This window comes from Pavona decussata, unplaced genomic scaffold, assembly GCF_977016875.1.
Source record: "Pavona decussata unplaced genomic scaffold, jaPavDecu1.1 SCAFFOLD_141, whole genome shotgun sequence".
Lineage (NCBI taxonomy): Eukaryota > Metazoa > Cnidaria > Anthozoa > Scleractinia > Agariciidae > Pavona > Pavona decussata.
Window position 1 is genome coordinate 44,130 of NW_028145554.1, and position 26,748 is coordinate 70,877.

At 38.0% G+C, this 26,748-nt stretch overlaps 4 protein-coding genes and 1 pseudogene across 9 annotated transcripts in view; 1 reads left to right on the forward strand and 4 right to left on the reverse strand.

The window, feature by feature from the left end:
- Window positions 1–2,980, reverse strand: part of LOC146466680 (calcium-activated potassium channel subunit alpha-1-like) — a 33,417-nt gene extending 30,437 nt beyond the window's left edge. For 3 of the 4 annotated variants that reach the window (XM_085126893.1, XM_085126894.1, XM_085126895.1), the window contains exon 1: window positions 2,568–2,979. In XM_085126893.1, coding sequence (XP_084983019.1) covers window positions 2,568–2,900 — 333 coding nt within the window. In that variant the 5' untranslated portion in view covers window positions 2,901–2,979. Of the gene's footprint in view, window positions 1–2,567 lie in introns of all 4 variants that reach the window. The other variant, XM_085126892.1, reaches the window with a different exon arrangement.
- On the forward strand, window positions 154–26,490 carry LOC146466681 (uncharacterized). 3 transcript variants are annotated; one of them, XM_085126897.1, is made up of 2 exons: window positions 154–2,124; window positions 24,864–26,490. In XM_085126897.1, the coding sequence occupies exons 1-2, from the start codon at window positions 1,981–1,983 to the stop codon at window positions 25,767–25,769; spliced, it is 1,050 nt and encodes a 349-aa protein (XP_084983023.1). In that variant the 5' UTR covers window positions 154–1,980; the 3' UTR covers window positions 25,770–26,490. The 3 variants fall into 3 exon arrangements, with proteins under 3 accessions (XP_084983023.1, XP_084983026.1, XP_084983025.1); XM_085126900.1 differs by lacking the exon at window positions 154–2,124 and adding an exon at window positions 16,715–16,804; XM_085126899.1 differs by lacking the exon at window positions 154–2,124 and adding an exon at window positions 20,825–20,945.
- Window positions 6,430–8,929, reverse strand: LOC146466682 (histone H2A.V). The gene is made up of 5 exons (XM_085126871.1): window positions 8,811–8,929; window positions 8,560–8,634; window positions 8,346–8,459; window positions 7,628–7,757; window positions 6,430–6,712 (listed from the first exon to the last, which is right to left on the reverse strand). Exons 1-5 carry the CDS (start codon window positions 8,811–8,813, stop codon window positions 6,651–6,653), a joined length of 384 nt encoding a protein of 127 aa, XP_084982997.1. The 5' UTR covers window positions 8,814–8,929; the 3' UTR covers window positions 6,430–6,650.
- On the reverse strand, window positions 13,542–16,690 carry LOC146466683 (aspartoacylase pseudogene; annotated as a pseudogene).
- Window positions 19,197–20,769, reverse strand: LOC146466684 (aspartoacylase-like). Its single transcript, XM_085126901.1, has one exon. It carries the CDS (start codon window positions 20,752–20,754, stop codon window positions 19,744–19,746), a length of 1,011 nt encoding a protein of 336 aa, XP_084983027.1. The 5' UTR covers window positions 20,755–20,769; the 3' UTR covers window positions 19,197–19,743.
- Window positions 26,491–26,748: the final 258 nt, after the last annotated feature.

Below are 26,748 nucleotides of genomic sequence, written 5' to 3' on the forward strand. Positions count from 1 at the left end.
TTTTTAATTCAGACTGCTAGGGCTACATTTCTGCAAGGTCATTCACTGGTTATGAAGCCAAACAAGTTTCTTTAATTGTTGTATGTTTTTGTTCACAGTTTTAACCTTGACTGTGCACAAACCACAAATAAAAGATTTTGAAATGTGTTGGAGAAACTGGCCAACAGAAATGTTCCTGTTAAAATATGCAGTAGTAGCGTGAACTTTCAAACAAAGAATTGTGCACGGTTGCGGCCCTTTTAACCTAAATTACAGCACCATTGTTATCAACTTTAAACATGGCAAGGTTTCATAACCAGTCCCTCAATTAACTTAATGTTTATATTTCCGGAAGATAAAAGTGTTATCAAATCAATTATATTTCTCTGGACTCAAACTGAGGTAACAGCTGTAAAATATTCTATCATCCTTTAGTATTCAGGGTTCGCATTCAAAACCAATATGTACTGCAAAGACATAACTGCTTTAAAAAATTTGCTGACCATCCAAAACAAATCCTTTGGCCACAAAACCTGCCGACCAAAGAAGGCACAGAAATAATTCCCTTTAAAATAGCTATGCATCAGCAAGCAAGGAAGCTCTTTTGTAAATCTTGGACAAAAAAAAGATGAAATGCCTCAACTACAAGGGATAAAGTTATTAAGAATTTCCTCGAGTGACTTAAATGATGCAAAATTCCCCGACCTATGGAGCACCATGAGTACTTATTGGGTAAATGCCTAGACAATTCATTTTTATTCTGAGACAGCAAAGAAGAACCCTTTACTTGAAGCAGAAACTTTTTTTGAAACTTTTTTTTAACTTCTAAAACTTTTGTCTCCAGTGTCGCAGATCATTCTGTGTGTTAACTGGTTAACTGGCATTTTTTTGCACTCTGACTGATATATTTGTCATCTGAAGAAGAGAAATTAGTTTTCCACTGTTATGAAAACTTGTGGCGACATCATGTCAAAGAAAATTTAAGTTTTCCTTTGCACTACTTAATCCAAATTTCAGATATGATTGAAGGATTCCAAACATATGGTCTACCAAAATGGTTCATTAGGTGTCCTAGCATGTTGGGCTTCTCTCTGTGTATATTAACTGTCAGGAGTATAAATTCAAGCAATTGCATGACTTCAACACTTCTCATTAAAAAGCTAAGCATTCTGTAACACATGCTGGCATGGGGCATCAATCTCTGTTATAACAGCTACCATAGCTCTGTGATTGGCCGGGAGTTATTTGCTGATGAGACTGAAATACTCAAAAGAGTAATAAATTATTATTATTATGGGTTTAAAATAAACACCTTGTCTGGATTTCAAATCCAATAAGAATTAGATTGATAGATACACAAAGCTTATTAGACTGTGGGTGAATCCAAAACACCTGTTGTGAGACTATGTTCTCCCTCGTCGTCATTTTGGTTTCTATGGCAACAGAAATGAGGAAAATGAAAACACACCTGGTCATATTGGTTGAGCTAAAAGGGATTGGAACCTCAATTTGTAAAAGGTGGATGTCAGAAGTACAGATCACTTGTTGAATTATTTTTGTTTTGGTAAAGCAGCTACGTCTTGCTAGCTGCTATAGACTTGCTATGAATCACGGTGGTGCGATGGGAAACCTTTAGCATGTATAAATGTAGATGTAAATATTTTTAATTATTCTTGCAATAATTCTCACATACATAAATAACATTTGTGAGGAAAAGTGTTGTAGCAAATGAATTTATAAGACAACAGAAACTTGGAGTGGTGATTCTAAACAATGATTTACAGATACCCTGCAGGGGGTAATACGGAAAATGAAAAAATTAAACCTTCACTCCTTAACTGTTAAACTTTCTTGCATATATTTAGGACCAGGTTTGGAGCATTCACAGAAAACATCCCATAGCCCTTACAATCTCTTTCTGGGTCCCAAAATTCAGTAAACTTTAAATTTCTGGCATTCAATCGTGTCACAGAGTTCACAGGTCGCTGCGCTTACGAACACATGTTTGTTTACAGAGGTTTAAAAAGTGCGAACGCGTGCCGCCGTAAAGGTGCTCAGATAGAATCACGCAACAAAATTCTTCCACAAAACGATGGTTTTTATCAGGTGAAAAGCATCTTCGTACTACCAGTAACTGCAAATGAGGTAAGAAAATTAAAAATTCTCCACAAGTAGCCACAATAAAATGTTCGATCATAATATGAATTGCTCCCCGCTGCACATACATTGACCATGCATGAGGACAATGGTCGCAATTAAACGTTGAATTGCTATTTAAATCATCCGATGTTGGTCGGTCCGTTAACTGCGATTAGGAAGGTAAAAAGTTTATAGCGATAAAGGTAATGATACTGTTTCAATTTCAATTTCATGACTGCCACCCCATACAAATTAATACAGATTACAGTAAAAAGAAAAAATTTAAAATTATATTTTCTCACGAACATCTGCATGACAATTTATTCGGTATGCTGATAATTTAAACACGCTTTCTCTTGAAGCCTCAAATAAATAATCCTATTCGCGTCCTATACAAAATGAAATTTTGCAACAGCACTTCCTGTCTTATTTCAATACGCTCCACTTACCAGGCACCGGCCCTTCAAGGTCTGGGCTGTTATCAAGGTGGCCGCGTGTTCCTTGAGCCAAACATAGATCCCTCTTTTTGAAACGTCGGCAGCTGGCGATCGATTAATAGTTGTTTTTCTGTTTCCATCTTTTTTGCTCGGGTTCAGCCTCGTACGATTTGAGTCACATATTTTCCTTATTAACCTTGAAATTAAAATTAGAACAATTCCGCCAAAATATATCGCTACACTTGTTCCGAAAAAGTAATACCATTTCCTGTCCTCTGAGGCTACCAAGCAGTTTTTATCGCATTTCACGGCTAGTTCTGCTCGAGTGCACGTCTTTATACTCATGTTTTTCCCCTTGTAACTAATTCCCGTTCTGCCATCAGGATGGTATCTGATTCCCACAGTCACCGTACGGTTTCAAGCATTAACCAATTAACTTGTAAGGAGAATTTCGATAGAGAATCAGTGCGCCTGTGTTCATGTACTGTCCGACAAACAGAGAATATGAAACGAGATGGGTTTCTTGTCTGTATATTTTATGCTTATTTCTTCTATGCATGAAGTTATAATTTGGTCAAGTTTCGTGAAACCAATTTAACAAAATAACAAATGCAATCACTGATTGAAGTTAAATTCTCATTGGTTTACAGCCAGATGGGTAAATTAATTAGGAACGCCGCTTAGCAACACGGTGTTATTCCGTGAATATTTGCACCCTTTGTAAACACACGTCTACTAGATTCAAAACTTCCTCTTCAGTTTACAAACTATTATTTTTCGTTATTTCTTTCTTTGTAAACAAAGAAATGAACCGAGTTATCATTGCAACTGCTCTGAGTAAAATTTGTACGAGAAACTTTAAAATATAAAATACATTTATATCAAGAGATTTGAGTAACGTATTTTCCGTATTAACCTTAAAATTTATATTTATAATTTATATTCAGAGATGCTTTTAAAAGTGGAAGAAAACAAACACTACCACTTTGTCGGCTTCAGCATCTAATATCGACATAGTCAACACATCCTTGCAGAAGACGAAATTATCCTCACTCATGAAAAATTAACCACAGGCCAAGCATAACAACGTCGTCTTCGAAATTATATCAACCACAAGATCTATACTGGGTTAAAATCGCTGGACAATGAAAATGCATAATATGCCCAGCTAGATAGCACAGTGAATTTTATGATGGGCTGATAAAAGCATATTTCAGGAAGTAATCATGAACCCGTTGGCTTGTGTAACACAGCAAGGATTGGGGATTGTTTTCCTACCAAAACAATGGAAATGATTACAACAAATTGTACTGTGTTTAATCGAAGCTGCCACGCACAAATCCCACGCATGTTGTGAGCTACGCAATTTTCCTCCTTTCTTTCCTTTTTTTTTTTGCGCAAACCTGGTCATCTTAACCACAAACCGAAGCCCTTTTGACTTTCCACTAAAAAAAAAATTCAATAACCACACAGCATAACTACAAAAGTGCAACGTCGTTTTGTCTTTTCGTTCCACATAAATATGTTTCGAAACCTTTCATTTTATTTTGCTTCAAGGGATAGGAATTTACAATTACTCCCCACCCATCGCTTAAATCTCCCCAAAACAGTCCCAAGAAGGGGAGTAAGAAACTACCACTGGACGCAGCAAATGAGGGTGAGCTACTTATTAAAGTTGAGCTCCTGTACACTGTGAAATGCTTTGGACCATACAATGCACTTCATTTTGGGTAAAAATATACCACAGGAATTTTTTAGGAAATTGGTTCATTTAAATAATGAAAGTTCCAAAATGGACCCTCGATCAAGGACCTCAAGATTAAATCTGTATTCAAGCATTTCTTTTTGCTTCCTGGGTATTGAATTCCAAAAATACCAGGTTTGAGGAAATTGTCAAAGGTACCGACACAATTTTCTTTCAATTTCTGGAAAGTATCCACAATAAAGCCTGACCCCAAGAAAACATAACAAAACAAACAATCTGCAAGGAACCGCGCAACGAAAATCCTGCAAGTATACGCAGTGCCTGATAATTAGCCTTCCCCCCCCCCCCCCCCCTCACCCACAGCTTACAGCTTAGGTTACTAAATAAGCACATTGAAGCCTGGGAACAGGGTTGCCTAAAATGGTACATAATATTTAAGTGCACTTTCCAAAGATACAACAAAACTATCTAATAAGGGCAGTCCCTCCTTTTCATACTACACAATAAGCTCTGCTCATCTCTGGGTAGTCCACAATCTCGTACCCAGAGTCCTCAGACTTTTAGGTCAGTGGGTAGGTGCCAGGAGAGACTCTGGAAAATTTGAAAAAATTTAAAATTTTTGATTGGCTGCTCTGTATAAGCTACGTAACAGCTTCCATTGTTTTACCGCAGAAATCCTGCGGTACCCCAGTCTCTCCTGGAGACCAACCGCTGGCCAAAGAGCCTGAGGACTCTGGGTGCGAGATTGGGTAGTCCAAGAAACGTAGGTTTCGGAGGGACAGTACAGACTAATACAAGGGTATTTTTGTGTAGTTTTTGACTACAGGGAATGCAGTCCCAGAACTATTTTGAATTAACATCATTTGCAGAAAGATTTCAGACCCAGTCTTTATTAACATGGTTTGCAACACATGCAAGTGCTGTTGGTTCATGGACCAAAGTAATTATTGTGAAAAATTTCCCTACTATCCTTGGTTGTTGTGAGCCTTGTGATAATTGAGTTCAGCTTACATGTGAAGACATCCCTAGTTCAAAAATCTTACTAGTAAGTGTCTAGAAAACAGACATGGAAAATGAAGATCAAGAAAAGAGACCTTTATTTTGGAGACTCGGTGTTTGCCACAGCTTTGGACTAGTTCCAGTATCATTATTACAAACAGTCAATTTGAACAGAATTTGTGGGCACATGTGCATATTTACTTTTTTAAAAAGCAATAAAAAAATTTGTTCTTTGACAGCCAGTGGACCATCATTATTTAAACTAATACCAAAGCAAGCAGAAGTTTTTGCAGTGAGGCAAAAAAATTGAAAATTGACATTTTTTTGTTTCAATATACTCCTTGCTATCAAGTACAGTGCAGTACAAACAGACACAACAAGCTTGATTATACAAATTTTCCATGCAGTAACTTCTCAACCATTCGCATACAGTAAATAAAATACAACCATGCAAAGGCAATAAATTACTTTATCCCAAGAATAAAATAACTAAATGTTGGGTTCAGGTATCAAAATTTAACGAATTCCCAACTCAAAATCCTAACTCAAGATCCCAACTGGAAATCTCAATGAATCCAAGGTTGAAATCAGTCGAGATCTTCACTCAAAATCGTGACTCGAAAGATAGGGGTCCTGGGTTTTCTAGACACCCATCTCTTCTTAAAAAGGGTCTATTGGAATCTAACAAAAACACTTTAAGGGTTCATGAATTTGAAAGTTGATCATCTTTTAAGTGTAGCCACCCCACATTTTTTGGATTTTAATAGCCCTTGCAAAGATATGCTTTTCCCAGTTATAAACTGTGCACAATTCCCTTTGTATTATGACGTACTATCTAATTAATGCTTCTCTATGAAAATAGACAAGGCCAATAAAATAAAAGGAGACACACGATTTCAATAGAAAAATTCATACCCAAAACTAGGCCAATTTAATGATTTGTTTTCCAAACTTGCCCTGTGGAAATTGAATAAAGGCCTCTCTGAAATAAATTCTCCCTAAGAACTGACAAATTTTACAAGCACATGGGCACCTATTTAGGAGACTATTGACCGTGCCATCTACCTTTTCTTAGAATCATGCTACTATGCACAGAAAAGTGGTCAAGTTGAAAAGGAAATTGAAAACGTCAGCCATTGCTAAGCTAACATCAAAAGAGTTTGCCACACATTAAAAAGTGAACATTGACGATTTATTCAAACACGTGATTACACAATAATAATTGTACATTAAATGTATAAATACAGAGAAATGCAACTTCTTTTACTGGTAAAAGCTGTGACGTAAGACACAGCCTTACTTTTCAACGAGTGTGTAAGCAAAGATGTTCTGGAAGTTCTAAAGAAACTGTACAGGAAATATAAGGTAAAAAGAAACTTGTAAAATTTAGTTTATGTTGGCTTATTGGCTCCTTTCTTGCCAATTAAACTCTTGTGGATGTGAGGAATGACACCTGTGAGAAATCAATGAGAGAGCAATTTAGCAAACATTGCTGTTACAAGCTTATTAGCAAGTTAAGGCCATTGCCAACATGGGTACTTTGTAAGTTTATAATGCTGGAAATGCAGTTATAAGTTTGTGTAAAGGTAAATTCTCCCAACTTATTTCTTTGCCCTTTAGCATATTAATGGAGAATTAAATAGGTGATGCAACAGGTCTTGTTTTACATGCATCAGTTTTTTTTCACAACAACTCACTGCATTGTCAGTATGTATAAAGTATTATCACCTGCAAGAACTTTACTGGACTTGTTTACAAATTACGGCCTTTTACCAGGGCATGCACAAATTTCTTCACAAAGAAGTCTCATTGAAGCAAGTATAGAAATAATAAAATACAGAGCTTTTCTTGAAAGTCTGTGTAATGGCTTATTATTTTGGATTTGGCATTAAATCTGGGGCCCATTCGGTTTTCTTGTTAAGCTCAGCAGTGGTTGAAAGAACAAGAGAAAACGCAATTTATGTTAAGGTTTTGTTTCAGTATCACATGGCTTTGGACTCCATGATCAAATTGGCAGTACATGATTAAAAGTGCTCATGAATTCTGTGGTTTAGCCACCATCTCATTTGCAAGTTGATCAATTGGTGTCCTATGATGAACTAGCTTCACTGTAGGACTGCGTTCAGATTAAATTCATACTAATCCTAATCTTTTCTTTAAAATCTAAACCTGTGTATATTTTCGAATTTCAATCACCCAGTGAATGAATGAAATCTACTAACGAAAATACTGAAAGCATATCTAACAGAATAACCGAAACAATACTCCAAAGACAATTCAAAAGCGATGAGAATCGAAGCTTCTAGAAATTTAACCAATGAGAAGCAAAACGGTAACATTACAACGGCAAGTTACGAATTCAACTTACCACCGCCGGCGATTGTGGCTTTGATTAGCGAGTCAAGTTCTTCGTCACCTCGAATGGCAAGTTGAAGATGGCGAGGGGTTATACGCTTCACTTTCAAATCCTTAGAAGCATTACCAGCCAACTCTAGCACCTACAAACACAGAATTGGTTTGAGCTTCTTTGTGCAACGTTTACTCGCAAGAAAAATGGTCGACCAGTAAACTTGTTAAATTCAAATCAATCGCGAAAAAATGTAACTATTTTCCTTCATTTCGCAGGCTAAACGAAGAAATGTAAATAACAACTTCTATGGCAAAGAAAAAACCGTAAAAACGTCTTAAATTTGGGGCTGAAAGCTTGCTCTCATAACAAAGGCGGCTACATCGAAAGGACGCCATTGTAGATTTCAAATATGGCGGGAACTGCCGTTACTAGCGTAACAGCCATTCGTTTAACAATTTTCCCAACAGTTTCCGATCAAATTTTCACGATTTTGTCGCAAGCAAAAAGACAGAAATAACAATTTTTATTGAAATAAAGGATTAGAATAAGGGGAAATAAAATAAAACAACTACATATGAGCTCATTTTGAATGAATATACAATATTGTCAAACATAGCTTTGTGTATTCAATCGCTGTACTTGGACTTTCCATCACATTTTCCTCCACCCAAAGGATTTTAACAGTACAGTAAGGAAAGTGTCCATTTTTGGAATAAAAAGGATGCTCTGTACCTACCTCAGCGGTTAAATACTCGAGAATCGCTGCGCTGTATACAGCCGCTGTAGCTCCAACGCGGCCATGACTTGTTGTTCGGTTTTTCAAATGTCTGTGAATACGGCCAACGGGGAACTGCAAAAAAAAAACAGCCTCAGAAACACAGAAATGGCACCAAAATGACGGTCTATTCCAAAGTTTCACTGCAGGTTTGGAATATATAACGCCAACGTACCTGAAGTCCTGCTCTTGCTGAACGGGAAACGGCTTTTGCTTTTGCCTTGGAATCTTTGCCAGCTTTACCGCCTGCCTACAAATCAAAGAGCAAAAGTTCGCATGAAAAATATCAAACATATGCGACGGTACCAGCTAAATTATATCACCAATCAATAGTTGATGTAAGGATACAACTTCTTCAAGAAAAAATACAGCAAAATCATCTTGCAAAAGGCGGATGGAAGCGGATGCAAAATCGACATAACCTACCATCTCGTCTCTTCGTAAATTTGTGTGACGCGCCAACAAACGACAACTGAAGAGCGCCAAAATTAGCAAATTAATTTGAAAGTAAACAAGCCAATCAGAAGTTAGCTTTTGAGCAAGGACCAATCAGAAACTGCTATCTTCCCGCCGGATAGAAAATTCCAAATATGGCTAATGAATAAATAAAAAATCTAGTGAATGAATCATTTGAATCACAAAATTAGCGAAAAAAGTAACTTATTATGGCTTTCGACAAGGGTTTGATACGTTGTCTTCTGATGACACTTATTGTATTGACCGAATTTCTTCATTTCTTTATTTTTTGGAAAGACAACAATAACCTGGAAAACCAAAATATTAATTAAAATATTTTAGTTCTCACAAAAACATTTACCTTTTAGACTTCAGAAATAACAATGGAAATCGCAAAAAGAACACCGCTCATGTTTGTCAAAAGCCGTTCAAAGGATTTTAAGCGGCACAGGAGACCCAGGAAATAAGAGAAGAATACAAACTGCGGGGGCAAGCAGGCACGCGTGCATAGAAACGCTGAACTATTTAGAACTTTATCTTTTGCCCAGTTACAGGCTTAGTCTGCAATGCAGGTTTTCGGGCGGCACGCGAAAGCCTGAATCTCGGTTAGTCGTTAGTTAGTCGTGGCCGGCCATGTAGGATTTTCAAAATCTTTAGCCCCTATCTCGTGCCTTCAAGCATCTCTTTAAACCCCTCCGCTGTATCCTGGTAAACTGTTCACTGCCGAGCAAGTTTGTCAGTGAAAATAGCACAAGAAACAGAAAAAAACACTATGAATAGGTGATATAAATTGTCTAAATGTTTCTACCCCGGCTATCAAAGCTCAAAGCGTTTGTTTTCGGCAAACATGAACGAAATCGTTTGCGTCTGTTCAGGTACTATAAAAAGATGCGAACAACTTCGTACATGCATGCATGCTTTCAAAATACTTGCCAGGAAGAAACGCTCTGCTAGCAGGGTTAGTGTTTCAGTAGTAGTATAACAAAATTTTTCAAAAGTTTACTTGAGTTTTGACTGCCCTCCTGGTTTTGATATAAATGGCTAGAAGGGCGCTTCTGGGAAGACCCCCCCCCCCCTCCCCCTTGCATTCTTGAAGCCTGCAATTGAATTTGAAAGAGCCCAAGAGTTAGAGGTGAAGCCGGGACAAGCACCGAAAAATATCGAAACGATAACTTTCTTAGAAACGATAAAAATATCCGTCAAAACAACACATTGTTACCACCTACTATTTCGACAGATTGAATTAACACAGACTGCCTTTAATTCTGCATGCAATATTTCCAGGCATTTTGACTGTTCGGAATTGAGTCATTCTAGGAAAGAGCACCCCAAAAAAAGTCTTGTTTGAAAGCACTTTTGATCAAAATAATGGAATTCAATTTGGATGGTGCTGTCGGACTCCTGTCACTGCACTAGCTCTGTGTGTCGTATCGTTTTTTGTTTTTTTGTTTGTTTGTTTGTTTGGTTGTTTGTTTTGTGTTTTTTTTTTTTTTTTGTCAAAGGAAGCCGGCCCAATCGAACTGGGAATCGCATTTATGATATGTTCTTTCTTGTGCCGGCGTCATTGTTTCTTTCTTTCTTTCGTTTTCTTTTTTGAATACAAACCGACAGAACAAAATATTGATCAAATTAGGACCATTCAAACTGACTTGACAGAAAAATCACTAAATTATTCACTCAAAATGAAAGAAAACTTCAGCGAAGTCTCTATGTATCGTACCCTGTAAATGCTTAAACTAACTATTTATTTCTCAATCTCCGAGCAGCTGACACACTTTGCTATCTTTTCCATGCGAAACCGCCACAATCTCGCGGCATGGCATGGGGCTCGCATGATTAACGAATAATGTAAACTGGTTTTGCAAGCCTAAGTCAGTGCTATTTGAAAAGAATTGAAGCTACTGAGGACTGAGAGCACGTGTCGCTCTCAAGAAATCAAAAGCTTTACGCGTGACAATCATGTCCGATCCGAAGCCTGTGTACGGCCGATCCCTCCACTCGAGTACAACAAAAGAAATGGGACACTTCTGCACGCAGGCTACCGACTTGACCCAAAAAAAAAACCAAAAAAGTTGCGATAGCTATAATGTAGTGTCGCGCTTCATGAGTAGCAGCGTAATATATCCTGACCCCAGTCAAGTGGTACTTCGGAAAACCTTCGCGTGGTTTATTATATGATATAGACACGTGGTGTTGTGTGTATAAAATCGCTAGAGTAGCCGTTCAAGGGGGTTAGGGACCGTTCATTTTTTATGAGCATGGGGGGGCTGGTGGGATTTAGGGGGGGGCCACGAGAAAAAAAATGGCACTAAAGGGGGGGGCTACCAAAAAAAAATGAGTGAAAGAGGGGGGGGTCACCAGAAATAATTTGCTAGTAGGGGAAATTGAAAGTGGCTCAACACAGAAACAGATGAAGAAATTGAATATTATTTCAATTTTATTTAATGCGATTTTCCTAACCACTTTTAATTTGTTTTACATACTGAGGTCGAAATCTGCATTTTATATTAACAACAACTGAGGAAATGAAGCATATCTGTTGGAAAAGCAATAATGAATATAAACTGAGGTAGACACCTATGTTTGTACAAGTTCAAATTAATATAAAAACGTATCAGTCTCACTATTGAATCATCCTTGGGGGAGTAGTTTTCTACAAAGTGGTTGTACTCTGAACTATATCAATAGATTGTTTAATGTTCTTTTTAATAGTACTCACTTTTATAAAGACTGTTGATTAGTAAATTATTTGAACCCAGGAGTATCAGTAGACTCAGTAGTATGCCTAGTGTGAACATCCAGATTAGTTTTAATAATAGAACTGTTGTTGGTGACTTCAGTTGACGGTAAATCTGAGCCGTAAGCCATCTTCAGAAAAGCTTGTAACTGTCATTTTTAATAGCAGTACTATAATATCCAGGCGCGTAGGAGGGGGGGTTCGAGGGGTTCGAACGAACCCCCTTTACAGATCAGTAATGGCAGAAGAAAAAGCACTTAATGAGGAGGTTGAACAATTACATGAGGTGTACCATGCGAGAGAGTAGAATGTCTGCCCTGGTTCTAATGCATATCAAATATGATATGCCTGTCAATTTTGACGAGATTGTCAATTTGTTCGAAGGCCTACACCCGAGAATGATGCAGTTTACCAGCTTGGTGTATGACTATCAGTAGATCGAATAGCTATCAGAACTCGACAGGGCGCGGAATGTACATTGAACTTTCTTGTTTAAGTTGAAACAATTATGCCGTAGGAATGATGTATATAGCTCAAAAAGCTGCTGTAAAACAAATTTGTGATTTGCCTAAAATGGGTCTCAAAATGCAGGAAATGAGGTTTCTGGGAACCTAGGTTTTCAAAAATTTCCGGGGGAGCATGCCCCCGGACCCCCCTAGTAAGCAAGATTTGGGGCTCAACGAACACCCCTATCTAACCCTTACCTACGCGACTGATATCTGTGCGTCCGCTGTTTTTTTCTGTTTAATATGACTCGTAATCGTTGATTGGTATGCTTCGATCCGTATTTTGTTAGTCAGATCTGTACGTGTATTAATTGTTTCTACTCGAAGGGGAGTAATTTCACGTTAACCATTTGCTTGATTAATTTTTATAGTTTCTTTGAGAATCTAAATGGAAATTTAGGGTTTGTCGTTGCCGTAAACGTGTTGCTATCTATAAAACGTTTTTTTAAACAAGAGAAATCTTTACCTAAGTAGAGAACGGTTACTTGTTAATAGTACTGTAAAGAAATCACAGTAACAATTACGTTTATCTTTGATATAAACAGTACATAAGCGTTTTGTTAAAGTTAGGAGTATGATTTGTTTCTGGTTGGGCGGGAGGGGGGGGGGGGTCATCAGAAAAAAATAGTTCTGCTGGGGGGGGGGCCATGTGGAAAAAAATTGCATGCTAGGGGGGGGTCATACAGTTTCGTAGTGGCAATTAACCAAATCCCACCAGCCCCCCCCTGCTCATAAAAAATGAACGGTCCCTTAGTTTCTAAAGAACCTTTGGTGCTGTGTCGGTGGGGAATCCTTCTAAAAGCAGACGCTACTTTGTGCAAACCACCCAGATGCAAATTTTTCGGCATAAATACGAAATGATTTAGCTTGTCTTAACAGAAGATGGATAACATGCAAAATTTATGAACATCATGCAGCTGTAAAATATCCCAAAAGGAGTAATGAAAATGCATCACTTTGACAAGAAGCCCCAATAATTTCAGAAGTACTCCAAATGGAATGATGTGTACCATTTGATTTTCCAACTTGAATTTCTGGGTTTTCCTTGTAAATGGTAAGCCCCCAAGGTCTCCAAAAATTCCCTTATGAAAGCAATTGTCAGATTTGAACATAGAAAAACAAACTGGATAACTTTAACTGACTGGTGCCTAACACATTCACTCTCAAAAGAAGCAAAGACTGCAAAATGATATATTTTCTAAAATGCCAAAAAGAGAGCTATGAAAGTATTATTCACTGTCTTTGGTTTACAACGGCAAACTTTTGGTTTCTTCGACAAGAAGAGTGGAGTTACTCTGGGAAATTATGAATAAAACTGTGCATGTAGAGTGAAACTGTAATTCCATTCATATTTACAGTCAAACCTCGCTTCAGAGTTGCCTGCAAGAGCAGACGCGGCAGGTGAAACAAAAGGTGGAAAAGGTGTCTGCTCTCGCAGGCTACACTTCAGAGATTCAATTCAATTCAATTCAATTCATTTATTTTTCCATTAACCAAAAAATACAACATAAATACATTAAAGATGATACACAATATTCTTACTAAACTATTTACGAGATTAAATGTGTTAAAGGCTAGGAAGCCTATATAGAAGCCGGAGACTTATCAACTATAGGCTTCCTGGAACTATAGGATAAATCATAGAAGTTAAGGGTACTGCAGACACATTCTTATTACGGACAGCTTTTTGGGTTCTGACTCAAAATTACATATACAAAACAGACCAGCATTAATACAGACATTTTTTTATTTTTCATTTATTATTGTTTTGTACTATTTACATATTATCATAACAGTCTAACCATAAACATCACAATAAAAAATAAAAATAAATAAACATCACAATACATTACAAGCTAACAAATAAAGGTACACAAAATGATGAAAAACTAAGATGTAGGCAGTGACCAAAGTAGCTTAGGCTTTCGGGTTGGTCACTACCACATCGAATTAACTGACGTAGAAAGAGATGGATCCAGAAAATCCAGAAAGATGGGGCAGAAGAGCCCCCCTCCACCGCAATGAAAAATTCACATTCATGAGTTTCTGCTTTACAGCATTCTGGGAGCATTTGTGGCTAATAGTAAAGGCTTTGGAAGACAGACTTTAAGAGGATGTTTAATTGATGATTCACATAACACCATTCAAAAGACAGTTACAAAAGCCTCCCCCCCCCCCCCCCCACAAATTCTCCCCTGGTAGACATTGTACATAACTATACAGAAAATGGGAAAAACATAAAAGTGCAAAATTAATTTGTAGATGTTACTTACATACATATTACACATTCAATCATAACCCCTCCACCAAATCAAGCCCCTAAAAAGTGTCCTGTGATAGAATAATAATTATTAGACCCATGGCTTACATTTTAAATTTTAGTCTTTAATCTTACAGTTGTATACATCTCTACTAACAGAGAAAGTGAAGAACCTACCCACAAGGTGATTGTGACATTTTATTCACATCAGACCAGTCCCCTGGATAACCATTTTTCTATTGGATAAAGTTATCTCCTCTGCTCTTTGGACAAGTAAGGCCAGACTAACCAATGTCCTATGTTTTGATCATCTGCCTCTGTGCTAATATTTATCATTTTTTGCACATTTCTAATGTTTCAACCTGGGCTTGGTTGTTTGAAAGCCAATTGATGCTAATTAATCCATGATTAAAAGTTATTTGAAGCTTTCATCTTGCTTGTTAAAAATGTTCTTAAAACCTAATAATTTTAAGCTAACAATAAAGGAAAGTATACATTGAAACTTCGGGACAAAAGTCTTGATTGACAAGTAATAAACTCAAATCAAAGTTCACGTTAACCCAGGATTAGTTTAATTGGGCTTTAAACAACTGGGCCCAGCATCGTAATTTGGGCCACTACAAGAAGCTGAAAGCTAAAGGCTAAACTAAACTCGGGGGAGGGGTGTATAGAGAAGGAGAGGGCTTAAGGAAGATAGGCCTAATATCACGGTTTTTAGTGCAATTTTGATGAGTAGGCAACCCGTCTTGAATAACAGTGTTTGTATGGAAATCCGACGTCAAATAAATTTCATAAAACAATTCACTTGTGAAAAATTCATGAATAAGAAACTTTTGGCACTAAGAAAAGGATTTTAAGAAAAAAAATTGGAGGGATGTAGCTGTACCAGAAAGCATCCAGTCGTGTTTTGAACTTTCCATACATTTGTCTGTATAGCGAACCAGCCATGAACTGCTACTAAATATAGTCTGCGAGAAAAAAAATACAGGGAAATGTATGCAAAGTTCAAAACATGACTGGACGCTTTCTGGCACAGCTACATCCTTCAATTTTTTTCTTAAAATCCTTTTCCTAGTGCCAAAAGTTTCCAATTCATGAATTTTTTAGAAGCAATGTTTTATGAAAATTAATTGACATCGAATTTCCATACAAACACTGTTATTTCAAGACGTGTTTGCCTTCTCGTCAAAATGGCGTCGAAAACTGGATGTTAGGCCTATTTAATAGTATTTTACAGTACTAGGAACAATCCATATAAACCAAGACACCCAGTCATTTCTGGATTGGCTTTACCTTAAGAGCTGGAATAGCAACCTTTTCTTTTGTGGTCACTGCTAGTGCTACCTTATTACGGAAATACGCCGCCTCGTTTATAAAACATGGCCACACTTTATGCTCGCCCTGAAAAGGTATGGCTTCACCAGAAAATGACAAAAACAGAGGATCTCCTGGATTAAGTGGTTTCCAGTCTTTTCCATCCAAATCAGGTGAAATCATGGCAGAAATTTCACCACCATCATCTGTAGGATAGTGAACAATGCCTTGAAATGCGAAAACTTCAATTTCCTTCTGTTTAAATTCTCTTCCATTATTGAATTCCTCAACAGTATCAAGCACACCATAGACAATTTCCTTTGTGAAATTATACATGGTTGAATTTAATACTCCATTGGCTAGGGGACCCATTTCTAAAGCAAAGCCTTCCTTGGCAATACTGTTTGTACTTCCAGTGAGAAGTTTGGCCTGTGTCTCTTCTTCACCTTGGTCTTCATTAAAATGGACCTCCTCGAAAATACCTTTGAGCTGCAAGATACGGATCTCTGGAAACTTGGTCTGCACGTGAGCTGCTATGTGAAAAGAAAAAGGACTTCTACTTTGTGACAAAATGAAGCAAGGCCCCATATTTGCTTGGGCGTTATGTAGATCGAGCCAAAAATCTAACCCTTTATCACCAGATTCATGTTGAAATTGGTAATACAGCTCTCGAGCTCTCTGTATTTCATAAGAAGTTCCTTCCTTTTCATCCTCCGGTTGAAAGAGGATTTCTGGTGTAAACTGCCGATTCAGATCCACGTCGATGTATCGAACACATTTTTCTGTTGCCCTCGGGTTGCAGAGCACAGCATGAGTTTGAAAGGAAGTTCTCTTGATCTCACGACCATCGTTTTTCAACCAGTTTTTAACCAGGTACACTCCGTGGAGCTCATTTCCATGTGTTCCTCCGCCAATACATAAAGTATTAACGGAATCGTGCAAATGAACTTCCCCACTGGCAGCCGCCATTTTATTCCATACGTGAAGTATCGATATAACGAAACCCGAGTATCGATTATATCGAGTATTTGGTATCGGTGTCGACCCACACTTAATTCTGGTCCCAGGCCTCCGTAGCTCAAGCAAGAGTTTGCCTTGTGTAGATCGATGTTGAAAAGCAATTGACTAGAAACAAGGTGACGAACGGGTAGGAGCTAAATGAATGTATTGTATCAACACATCAGTGTACCTTAATTATTAGTAATAATTTAGTCTGGGCAGTTTTTACTCTTATATAAGGCTGCTTAATTCACGCGGTTTATGACGCCATCTTGGTTGGGGGTGACACCGTTGGGCTCCCTGGTCGTTGCTAGAGCTAATAGCCTAGCCTGTGAGCAAGCTAGCTGGCAGGCTAAGCTAGAGTTACCCAATCTTCTTTTTCCTCAAACTGCCCGTTGTCACCTCTTCGCGGCTCAATTTTGTTTGAGGAGAAAGAAGAAACTCCTGGACAAGGGTAGGTTGGGGGACATTACAGGGGGTTTTGCCTCTGTTTAACTCTGCTTGAAAATTTACGGACTTTCACTTAACACTTTAAACTTAACCTTATTTTATACAGTTGAACCTTTCTTAATTTAATTACTAGTAATAATCACAGACATTTAACATGCACTGTCATAACTCTCTCTCTCTCTCTTCTTCTCTCTCTCTCACACACACATCTACGGATGGCTACTTAGAGGCAAAAACCTAATAGATACAATTACGATTACTTGTACTTCAATTAGAGCATTAATCAACTACCTATAACACTGATTAACTTTTTCCATTTTTTTAAATGATAAGTTAATTTATCTCTTTTCCTGGCAATATGGAGCTCAATAGAATAACCTCTTAGTTTTGGCAATGAACCCTTTTAAGGAAGGCTTGGCGTTTTGGCATTTCCGAGAATAAATATAGTATTTACCCAACAAGAGAATATGATTGATTAAAGTAAAATCGTCCTGAATGTCAAATTTCCCAAAAATTAGATCAACTTCCTTTAATTCGCCAACGTAGATATCCTTGTCTCGGAGCCAGGACAAGACATGTTTCCAAAATTCACAGGACTCCTTACAGAAAAAGAGTAGGTGCTCGATGGATTCGTCCTCTTTTTGGCAGAAAGCACATAGCGGTGATTGCGTAATGCCAAACCGAAAGAGCTTTTCATTTGTAAAAACAATTTGATTTAGAACTTTGTACTGAAATTCTCTTAATTTAGAGTCCATGGACGAGCAGAAGGATAAAGAATAGGCCTTCTCCCAATCAACAGCAGAGTGTGGGTATTTAAATTTCATTAAATGAAATTTTGTAATATAAATTTTATTGTTTTGTACTATTTAACTATTACATCACAATGCATTACAAGCTAACAAATAAAGGTACGCAAATGATGAAAAACTAAGATGTGGGCAGTGACCAAAGTAGCTTAGGCTTTCGGGTTGGTCACTGCCACGTGAATTAACTGACACAGAAAGGGATGGATCCAGAAAAACAAGAAAGATGGGGCAGAAGAGCCCCCCTCCACTGCAATGAAAAATTCACATTCGTGGAAATTCTGCTTTACAGCATTCTGGGAGCATTTGTGGCCAAAAGTTAAGGCTTTGGAAGACAGACTTTAAGAGGATGTTCTCAAACAATTGATTGCATAATACCATTCAAAAGGACAGTTACAAAAGCTTTTTAAATTATATACAAGAAAAAAAGGGGGCCATGCATGCCTTTCCCCCCCCCCCCCCCCCAAATCCTCCCCTGGTAGACATTGTACAAAACTATACGGGACACGGGAAAAAAATAAAAGTGCAAAATTCATTTGTAGATGTTACTTATATACATTTTACATATTCAATCATAACCCCTCCACCAAAACAAGCCCCTAAAAAGTGTCCTGTGGTAGAATATGGGCCCATGGTTTACATTTTAAATTTTAGTCTTTAATCTTTCAGTTGTATACATCTCTACTAACAGAGAAAGTGAAGAACCTACCCACAAGGTGATTTATATGACATTTTATTTACATCAGGCCAGTCCACTGGATAACGATTTTTCTCCTGCGATTGAGTTATCTGCTCTGTTCTTTTTCAACAAGTGCGGCCAGACTGACAGATATCCTATATTTTGATCATCTGCCACTGTTCTATAATATTTGTCATGTTTCGCACATTTCTAATTATGTTTCAACCAAGGCTTGGTTGTTTGAAAGCCAATTAATGCTAATCCATGATTAAAAGATGACTGAAGCTTTCATCTTCCTTGTTAAAAATGTTCTTAAAAGCTTATTTTAAGCTAACGATAAAGGAAAGTATACATTGAAACTTAGGGACAAAAATATTGATTGATAAGTAATTAAACTCAAATCACAGTTCACGTTAACCCAGGATCAGCTTAATTGGGCTTTAAACAACTGGGCCCAGCATCATGATTTGGACCACTACAAGAAGCTGAAAGCTAAAGGCTAAACTAAAATCGGGGGAGGGGTGTATAGAGAAGGAGAGGGCTTAAGGGAGATAGGCCTTATCACGGTTTTTAATGCAATTTTAATTTTTAATTTTTTAATTTGCAATTTTGATGAGTAGGCAACCCGTCTTGAATAACAGTGTTTGTATGGAAATCCGATGTCAAATAAATTTCATAAAACAATTCACTTGTGAAAAATTCATGAATTAGAAACTTTTAGCTCTAGGAAAAGGATTTTAAGAAAAAAAATTGGAGGGATGTAGCTGTGCCAGAAAGCATCCAGTCGTGTTTTGAACTTTCCATACATTTGTCTGTATAGTGAACCAGCTGTGAACCACTACTAAAAATAGTTTGCGGGAAAAAATATAGGGAATGGAAAGTTCAAAACACGACTGGACGCTTTCTGGCACAGCTACATCCCTCAATTTTTTTCTTAAAATCCTTTTCCTAGTGCCAATTTTAAGTTTCCAATTCATGAATTTTTCAGAAGCAATGTTTTATGAAAATTAATTGACATCAGATAATTTTCCATACAAACACTGTTATTTCAAGATGTCTTTGCCTACTCATCGAAATGGCATCAAAGACCGGATAAGGCCTGTTTAATAGTATTTTACAGTACTAGGAACAATCCATATAAACCAAGACACCCAGTCATTTCTGGATTGGCTTTACCTTAAGAGCTGGAATAGCAACCTTTTCTTTTGTGGTCACTGCTAGTGCTACCTTATTGCGGAAATACGCCGCCTCGTTTATAAAACATGGCCACACTTTATGCTCGCCCTGAAAAGGTATGGCTTCACCAGAAAATGACAAAAACAGAGGATCTCCTGGATTAAGTGGTTTCCAGTCTTTTCCATCAAAATCAGGTGAAATCATGGCAGAAATTTCACCACCATCATCTGTAGGATAGTGAACAATGCCTTGAAATGCGAAAACTTCAATTTCCTTCTGTTTAAATTCTCTTCCATTATTGAATTCCTCAACAGTATCAAGCACACCATAGACAATTTCCTTTGTGAAGTTATACATGGTTGAATTTAATACTCCATTGGCTAGGGGACCCATTTCTAAAGCAAAGCCTTCCTTGGCAATACTGCTTGTACTTCCAGTGAGGATTTTGGCGTGTGTCTCTTCTTCACCCTGGTCTTTATTAAAACGGACCTCCTCGAAAATACCTTTGAGCTGCAAGATACGGATCTCTGGAAACTTGGCCTGCACGTGAGCTGCTATGTGAAAAGAAAAAGGACTTCTACTTTGTGACAAAATGAAACAGGGTCCCATATTTGCGGTGGTGTTATGAAGATCGAGCCAAAAATCCAGCCCTTTATCACCAGATTCATGTTGAAATTGGTGATACAGTTCTCGAGCTCTCTGTTTTTCATAAGGAGTTCCTTCCTTTTCATCCTCCGGTTCAAAGAGGTTTTCTGGTGTAAACTGTCGATTCAGATCCACGTCGATGTATCGAACACATTTTTCTGTTGCCCGCGGGTTGCAGAGCACAGCATGAGTTTGAAAGGAAGTTCTCTTGATCTCACGACCATCGCTTTTCAACCAGTTTTTAACCAGGTACACTCCGTGGAGCTCATTTCCATGTGTTCCTCCGCCAATACATAAAGCATTAACAGAATCGTGCAAATGAACTTCCCCACTGGGAGCCGCCATTTTATTCCATACGTGAAGTATCGATATAACGAAACCCGAGTATCGATTATATCGAGTATTTGGTATCGGTGTCGACCCACACTTAATTCTGGTCCCAGGCCTCCGTAGCTCAAGCAAGAGTTTGCCTTGTGTACATGTTGAAAAGCAATTGACTAGAAACAAGGTGACGAACGGGGAGGAGCTAAATGAATGTATTGTATCAACACATCAGTGTACCTTAATTATTAGTAATAATTTAGTCTGGACAGTTTTTACTCTTATATAAGGCTGCTTAATTCACGGTTTCTGACGCCATCTTGGTTGGGGGTGACACCGTTGGGCTCCCTGGTCCTTGCTAGAGCTAGTAGCCTAGCCTGTGAGCAAGCTAAGCTAGAGTTATCCAATCTTCTTTTTCCTCAAACTGCCCGTTGTCACCTCTTCGCGGCTCAATTTTGTTTGAGGAGAAAGATCGTCAAATCACTGTGTAAAAAAAGCTGTGGAAACACCCTTCCTGAGTTTACTAATGCACTAATCAATTGAAATCCCGACCCCCCCCCCCCCCACCCCGGGCCAAGGTGGGGGAATGTGGGGGATTTTTATGGTATTTGAAGGCACGGTTCGCCCTTGGGGGTGGGGGATTTCTCAGGATTTGCTTTACACCTGATCCATCGAGGTGGGGATTGGACTCGTGCCTAGTTTCCTCACAGTAATTTCTTCACGTGGTCACTGGTGTCGCTCGCTGGATTTCGATGGGCCGCGCTTTGCAGTTTTGTTTCGACATCTGGGTTTGAAAGGTAAGTTTCCCAATTATTTTTCGACATCGATGATGTCTTCTCTCTATGGCACGTAAGCAAAAATGAAATCCAAACTTTTATAGAGCTAGCCAACAACTATCATGCGACCGTAAAATTCACGGCTGAAATTTCAGATATTGAAATCACTTTCCTTGACACATGTGTATACAAGGGCGAAAGATTAAAAAAAGAATCAAACCTTGACGTGCGCACGCACTTCAAACCGACAGAAACGTTCCAGTACACACATTTTTCTTCCTGCCACCCTCCAGGCGTCAGGAAAGGCTTTATCAAAGGCGAAGCCTTAAGACTTCTCAGAACAAACTCTTCAAAAACAAAATTTGAAGAAAACATCACTCTATTCAAACAGAGACTACGCAACAGAGGTTACCCCGATAACCTTATAGATAAAACTCTCTCAGAAGTCAATTTCAGCGGCACTACAAAACAAACAAAAAACGCGCAAAAACATTTTGCGGTTTGTTACAGAATATCGCCCATCTCATATACCTAACCTAAAAACCATTCTGATGAGTAAATGGCATTGATAGAAAACCAGCCTCTGCTAAGAGAGATCTACAAAGATCCTCCCCTACTTTCGTACAGAAAAGGGAGATCTTTGAAAGACGTACTCGTAAGAGCAAAGCTTTGAAGGTCATGTACTTCTTATCTCAACCAATAGGAGTCGTGTTTGGCCTGTCTTCATGATTTTACCGACATAGGTTTCCCCACCAAGGTGGGGGTTTTACCAGTCAATATGCCCCAGCAGGGTGGGGGTTTGTTAAGATTTGTAATGATGTCAAGTCAAATCCCCACCTTGGCCCGGGGTGGGGGGGGGGGGTCGGGATTTCAATTGATAAGTGCATAATCCTGTCTGTTTGGCAAATGAGTTTGGTGAATTTTTTATCAAGAAAATTGATTTAATTTTGGAGAACATTGATGCTATCAATGTGGAGCCTCCTCTCCTGGACTGTCACTGCGGTGATGTGAAATAAAGTCAATTTTCTGAATTGTCTGAAAACAAGGTACGTCAGTTAATTGAAAGTTCTTCGAACGCTACATGTCTACTGCATCCTTTACCAACATGGCTATTCAAACTTTGCATTGATGCTCTGGCTTCTAAAGTCACTGATCTTGTAAATCACTCATTGACCAAAGGCTATGTACCTGATCAGTGGAAAACTGCACTAGTTACTCCTTTACAAAAGAAGGTTGGAAGCGATACTGATTTCAAGAACTATAGACCAGTTAGTAACCTTCCATTTATTTCGAAAATTGTTGAAAAAGCTGTTGTCGATCAACTTCTACGTCATTGCGAAGAAAATGCTCTACTACCGGATTGTCAGTCAGCCTATCGTCGTTTTTCGTCCACTGAGACTGCCCTTCTTAAAGTCCAGAATGACATTTTGCTTAATATGGATAAGCAAGAAGTTACTCTTTTGGTTCTCTTGGACCTTAGTGCAGCATTTGATACAGTTGACCACTCTTTACTGTTGAATACTTTGGAACGCGACTTTGGTGTAACGGACACTGCTCTTCTATGGTTTCAGTCTTACTTATCGGAAAGGAAGCAATGCATTGTTATAGAGAACAATCTCTCTGATGAATTCAACTTGTCTCGTGGAATACCTCAGGGAAGCTGTCTGGGCCCAGTCCTTTTTCTTCTCTATGGATCTAAATTGTTTGAAGTCATAAGAAAACACTTTCTATCTGCACATGCCTTTGCAGACGATACCCAGATTTATTTTTCTTTTAAACCGGAATCACAGCTGGCTCAGGATAATGCAGTTAGTACGATTGAAAAGTGTGTCGCTGATATTCGTGCCTGGATGGTCTCTTATCGTCTTATGATAAATGACTCTAAAACTGAATTTCTGATTATCGGCTCTCGTGGTCAGCTGTCCAAAATAAACATCAATTCTATAATGGTTGGGGACTCCATCATTGAACCTGTAAAGAGTACTAGAAATCTGGGATCTTGGTTTGATGAGCACATGGCGATGGACATTCACATTGGACACATTTGTAACAAAGCCTTTAAGGGTCTTTACAACATTAGACAAATAAGAAAATTTCTTTCCACTGAGGCCACCAAAATATTAATTCATGCTTTTGTGACATCTCACTTGGATTATTGCAACTCTCTCCTTTCTGGACTTCCAAAATATCAACTGGATCGGCTCCAAAAAGTCCTCAATGCTGCAGCTAGAGTCGTCTGTCTAGTACCCAAATTTAGTCACATTTCACCTTATCTAAAAGATCTTCACTGGTTACCCGTAGAGTTTCGGATCGAATTCAAAATATTACTACTTGTTTTCAAAGCGTTAAATGGTATCGCTCCACGTTATATCTGTGATCTCATCAGGGAAAAGGCATCAATCAGAAGCTCTTTGAGATCTAATGACCTCACTTTGTTAGAGGTGCCTCGAACCAAATGTAAGACTTTTGGTGATCGAGCATTCGCTTTTGCTGGTCCATCCAAGTGGAATAAGCTTCCTCTGGCAATTAGGACTGCCAAGAACTTAAACACTTTCAAGAAACAATTGAAGACATTTTTGTTTAAAAAAGCATATGACATCTGATTAATCTCTACTTTGTTTATTTTATTTCTTACTTTTTGTTTGATTGATTATTCTTAAATTTTATATTTTATTGATTTTGACTAAATCTTTCGTTTTTATATTGTAAGCGCTTTTGAATGTTATATAAAAAGCGCTATATAAATTGATTATTATTATGATTATTATTAAGAAGAAACTCCTGGACAAGGGTAGGTTGGGGGACATTACAGTAAGCTTAAATGTAGGGGGTTTTGCCTCTGTTTAACTCTGCTTGAAAATTTACGGACTTTCACTTAACACTTTAAACTTAACCTTATTTTATACAGTTGAACCTTTCTTAATTTAATTACTAGTAATAATCACAGACATTTAACTGGCTTCCTGTGTTGTCTATACGTCATTTGTCATTCGTCATTTGCCTCAGAAAAGAGAAGCCAACATATCAAACTATTTTTCTAGTCAGGCATGATAATGTTATCGATTTGATGATGAAAATTACGGGTAGAATCATATTTAAGACAATGTTTCTCATTGGTTCCAGTGGAATAATAAATCTCTTATTCGATTGCTTTACATATAACATGCAGAGACATTTTGCTCATTGCTTGTATTTTTCCTCCCCCCTTCAGGGCTTGGAAAAATACTACACAAGTTGCAAGATATCCATGTGTATCATATGTAAAACCATCAAATAAGCTATATAATTTTATTACAAGCTGAATTGGACCCCACATTGTTCAATTATTTACTTTTTATTTATCATTATCAACCACAGGTTGTCATGGCAACATGCGAGGATGATTTCTTGGCCATTGATGTTGATGGCAGTTGTGAAGAAAGTAAACACCAGTCAATGGAAGACAGGTCTCCAATCAAAAGTGAAACTGCAAGTTCTATCAGTTTTGATATGTGGGATTGCTGTAATGTGAAGAACTTCAAACTCAAGCTGGGACAAAATAAGGCCTTCAAACCTGTTTGTGTTTATATACTTCAGCAGGTGACGGAGTATCTGAGCAGGATCAATGTGCAGTACTCAGTTTGGGGAGGTACGGCTCTTTCAGTCTACAGAGAAGGTGGTAAGATGATACGCCATGATGGTGATGTGGACATTGCCATCTTTGAAACTGACTTCTCAAAGGTTCTGCAGAATCTCTCTTCCTTCACACCCATACAAGATGGCAGCATAACCATTTCTGATACGTGCCCTGTGAAAGGAACACGTTGGTTTTGTGAAGATGGAAATGAAATTCCTTTTAGTGGATGTGGTGGTAAACGGCTAAAATTCTGTGGAACCAAAAAATTGTGGAATGAGATTGGAATAAAACCAGACATAAGGTTTGATCCAGGATTAGCTCATCTTGATGTGTTCACACTTGGGCAACATCCAGACGACCCTGATTGTTTCTGCTGTAACTGGGACATACCAGGACGTTATGATTTCAAGAGAAAGCGATTCCCAAAAACATGTGTTTTGCCACTCAAGTCCTACAACTTTGAAGGTGTCAATGTTCTTGGACCAAGTGACTTGGAGACGTACCTTAAAGTAGAGTATGGATATCTAGGTCGTGACGCAATGTTTGACTTTGCTTCTCAACTTTACGTGAAAATTCCAGAATCAGTTTATGAAGAATTGCCTAAAAATATCAAGAAAATTATGCCTAATGATCTGCAGATGAAGTGAATGAAATCTTTTTGCATCTTTTTCTCAGTTGCTATTAATAGTAGTATTGGTATGTCTGCACTACAGGTTTGTATTACAGTCTTTGTCATCACCTGGAGTAGCCTTTTATAACACAGGATCCCAGTTTGGGATTGAAAAAGAACTTTTTTGCAAGCAGATTGGAGGATAATACTCACAATGTTGGCAGACAATAAAAAAAATGCTTAGATTTGGGGTAACTGTCAAATTTTGTACAAGACCATTTATTTCCTTATTCCCATTTTTTTTTTGTTTTTGTTTTTGTTTATGTTTCTATGCAGACTGTGTACTATAGTAACAAGAGTTTTTTTCATTACAATTTTAATATTCCTCCAGTCCAATAACATAAATATGCTTCATAGATTTGAACAACAAGTACATGGAAAGCAGGGGGTCACATCCATTATGTCTATACAAATACTGTGTCCCTTAGCTAAATAATTCATTCGCAATATAAGATTTATTATTTAAAAATTACTTATAATCGTGCTGAACTGTTTACGTTTTTTATCACATGCGCGACATCTGCTGTGCTAGTTATTACTTTTGGTAAAATTCTCCGAAGCTTTTTTGCGCTTGAAAATTGTATCACGAACGGAAAGTGTACAGACCACGGCCGGTCCAGACCAGAGGCCACATTCTGCACATGTAGAACTCGGAAATGTTTCCTGTTTATAAACTGGCTACCACTGAGTACGTTAGACGCTACAGTCTGTCCTCCGTTATGTCCCGTTATTTCAGTTATTTCCGTTATGTCCCGCGCGTTTCCCGCGAGGATAGGAACCTTCAGATTTGACAACAAGTACGAGATTGAGTACGAGTACAATCTTCCTTTAAGAACCTTTTTGTAAGAACGTTGAGGCTGAGATTAACTAAAACTTAAGAACAATTACTAAAACAAATTATCCAGGGTGAGAGTCAGTTAAGAACATTTTTCTTACACTCGCTACACATGATGATT

Bases quoted from the DNA above. Each gene is read 5' to 3' on its own strand.
- LOC146466682 (XM_085126871.1), bottom strand. The intron at 7,758-8,345 runs GTAGGTACAGAG...CTGTGTTTGTAG, and splicing joins TCGAGTATTTAACCGCTGAG to GTGCTAGAGTTGGCTGGTAA. The intron at 6,713-7,627 runs GTAAGTTGAATT...GATTTCTCACAG, and splicing joins AGCCACAATCGCCGGCGGTG to GTGTCATTCCTCACATCCAC.
- LOC146466681 (XM_085126897.1), top strand. From the start codon at position 1,981: ATGTTTGTTTACAGAGGTTTAAAAAGTGCGAACGCGTGCCGCCGTAAA. The intron at 2,125-24,863 runs GTAAGAAAATTA...TATCAACCACAG, and splicing joins TACCAGTAACTGCAAATGAG to GTTGTCATGGCAACATGCGA.
- LOC146466684 (XM_085126901.1), bottom strand. From the start codon at position 20,754: ATGGCGGCTCCCAGTGGGGAAGTTCATTTGCACGATTCTGTTAATGCT.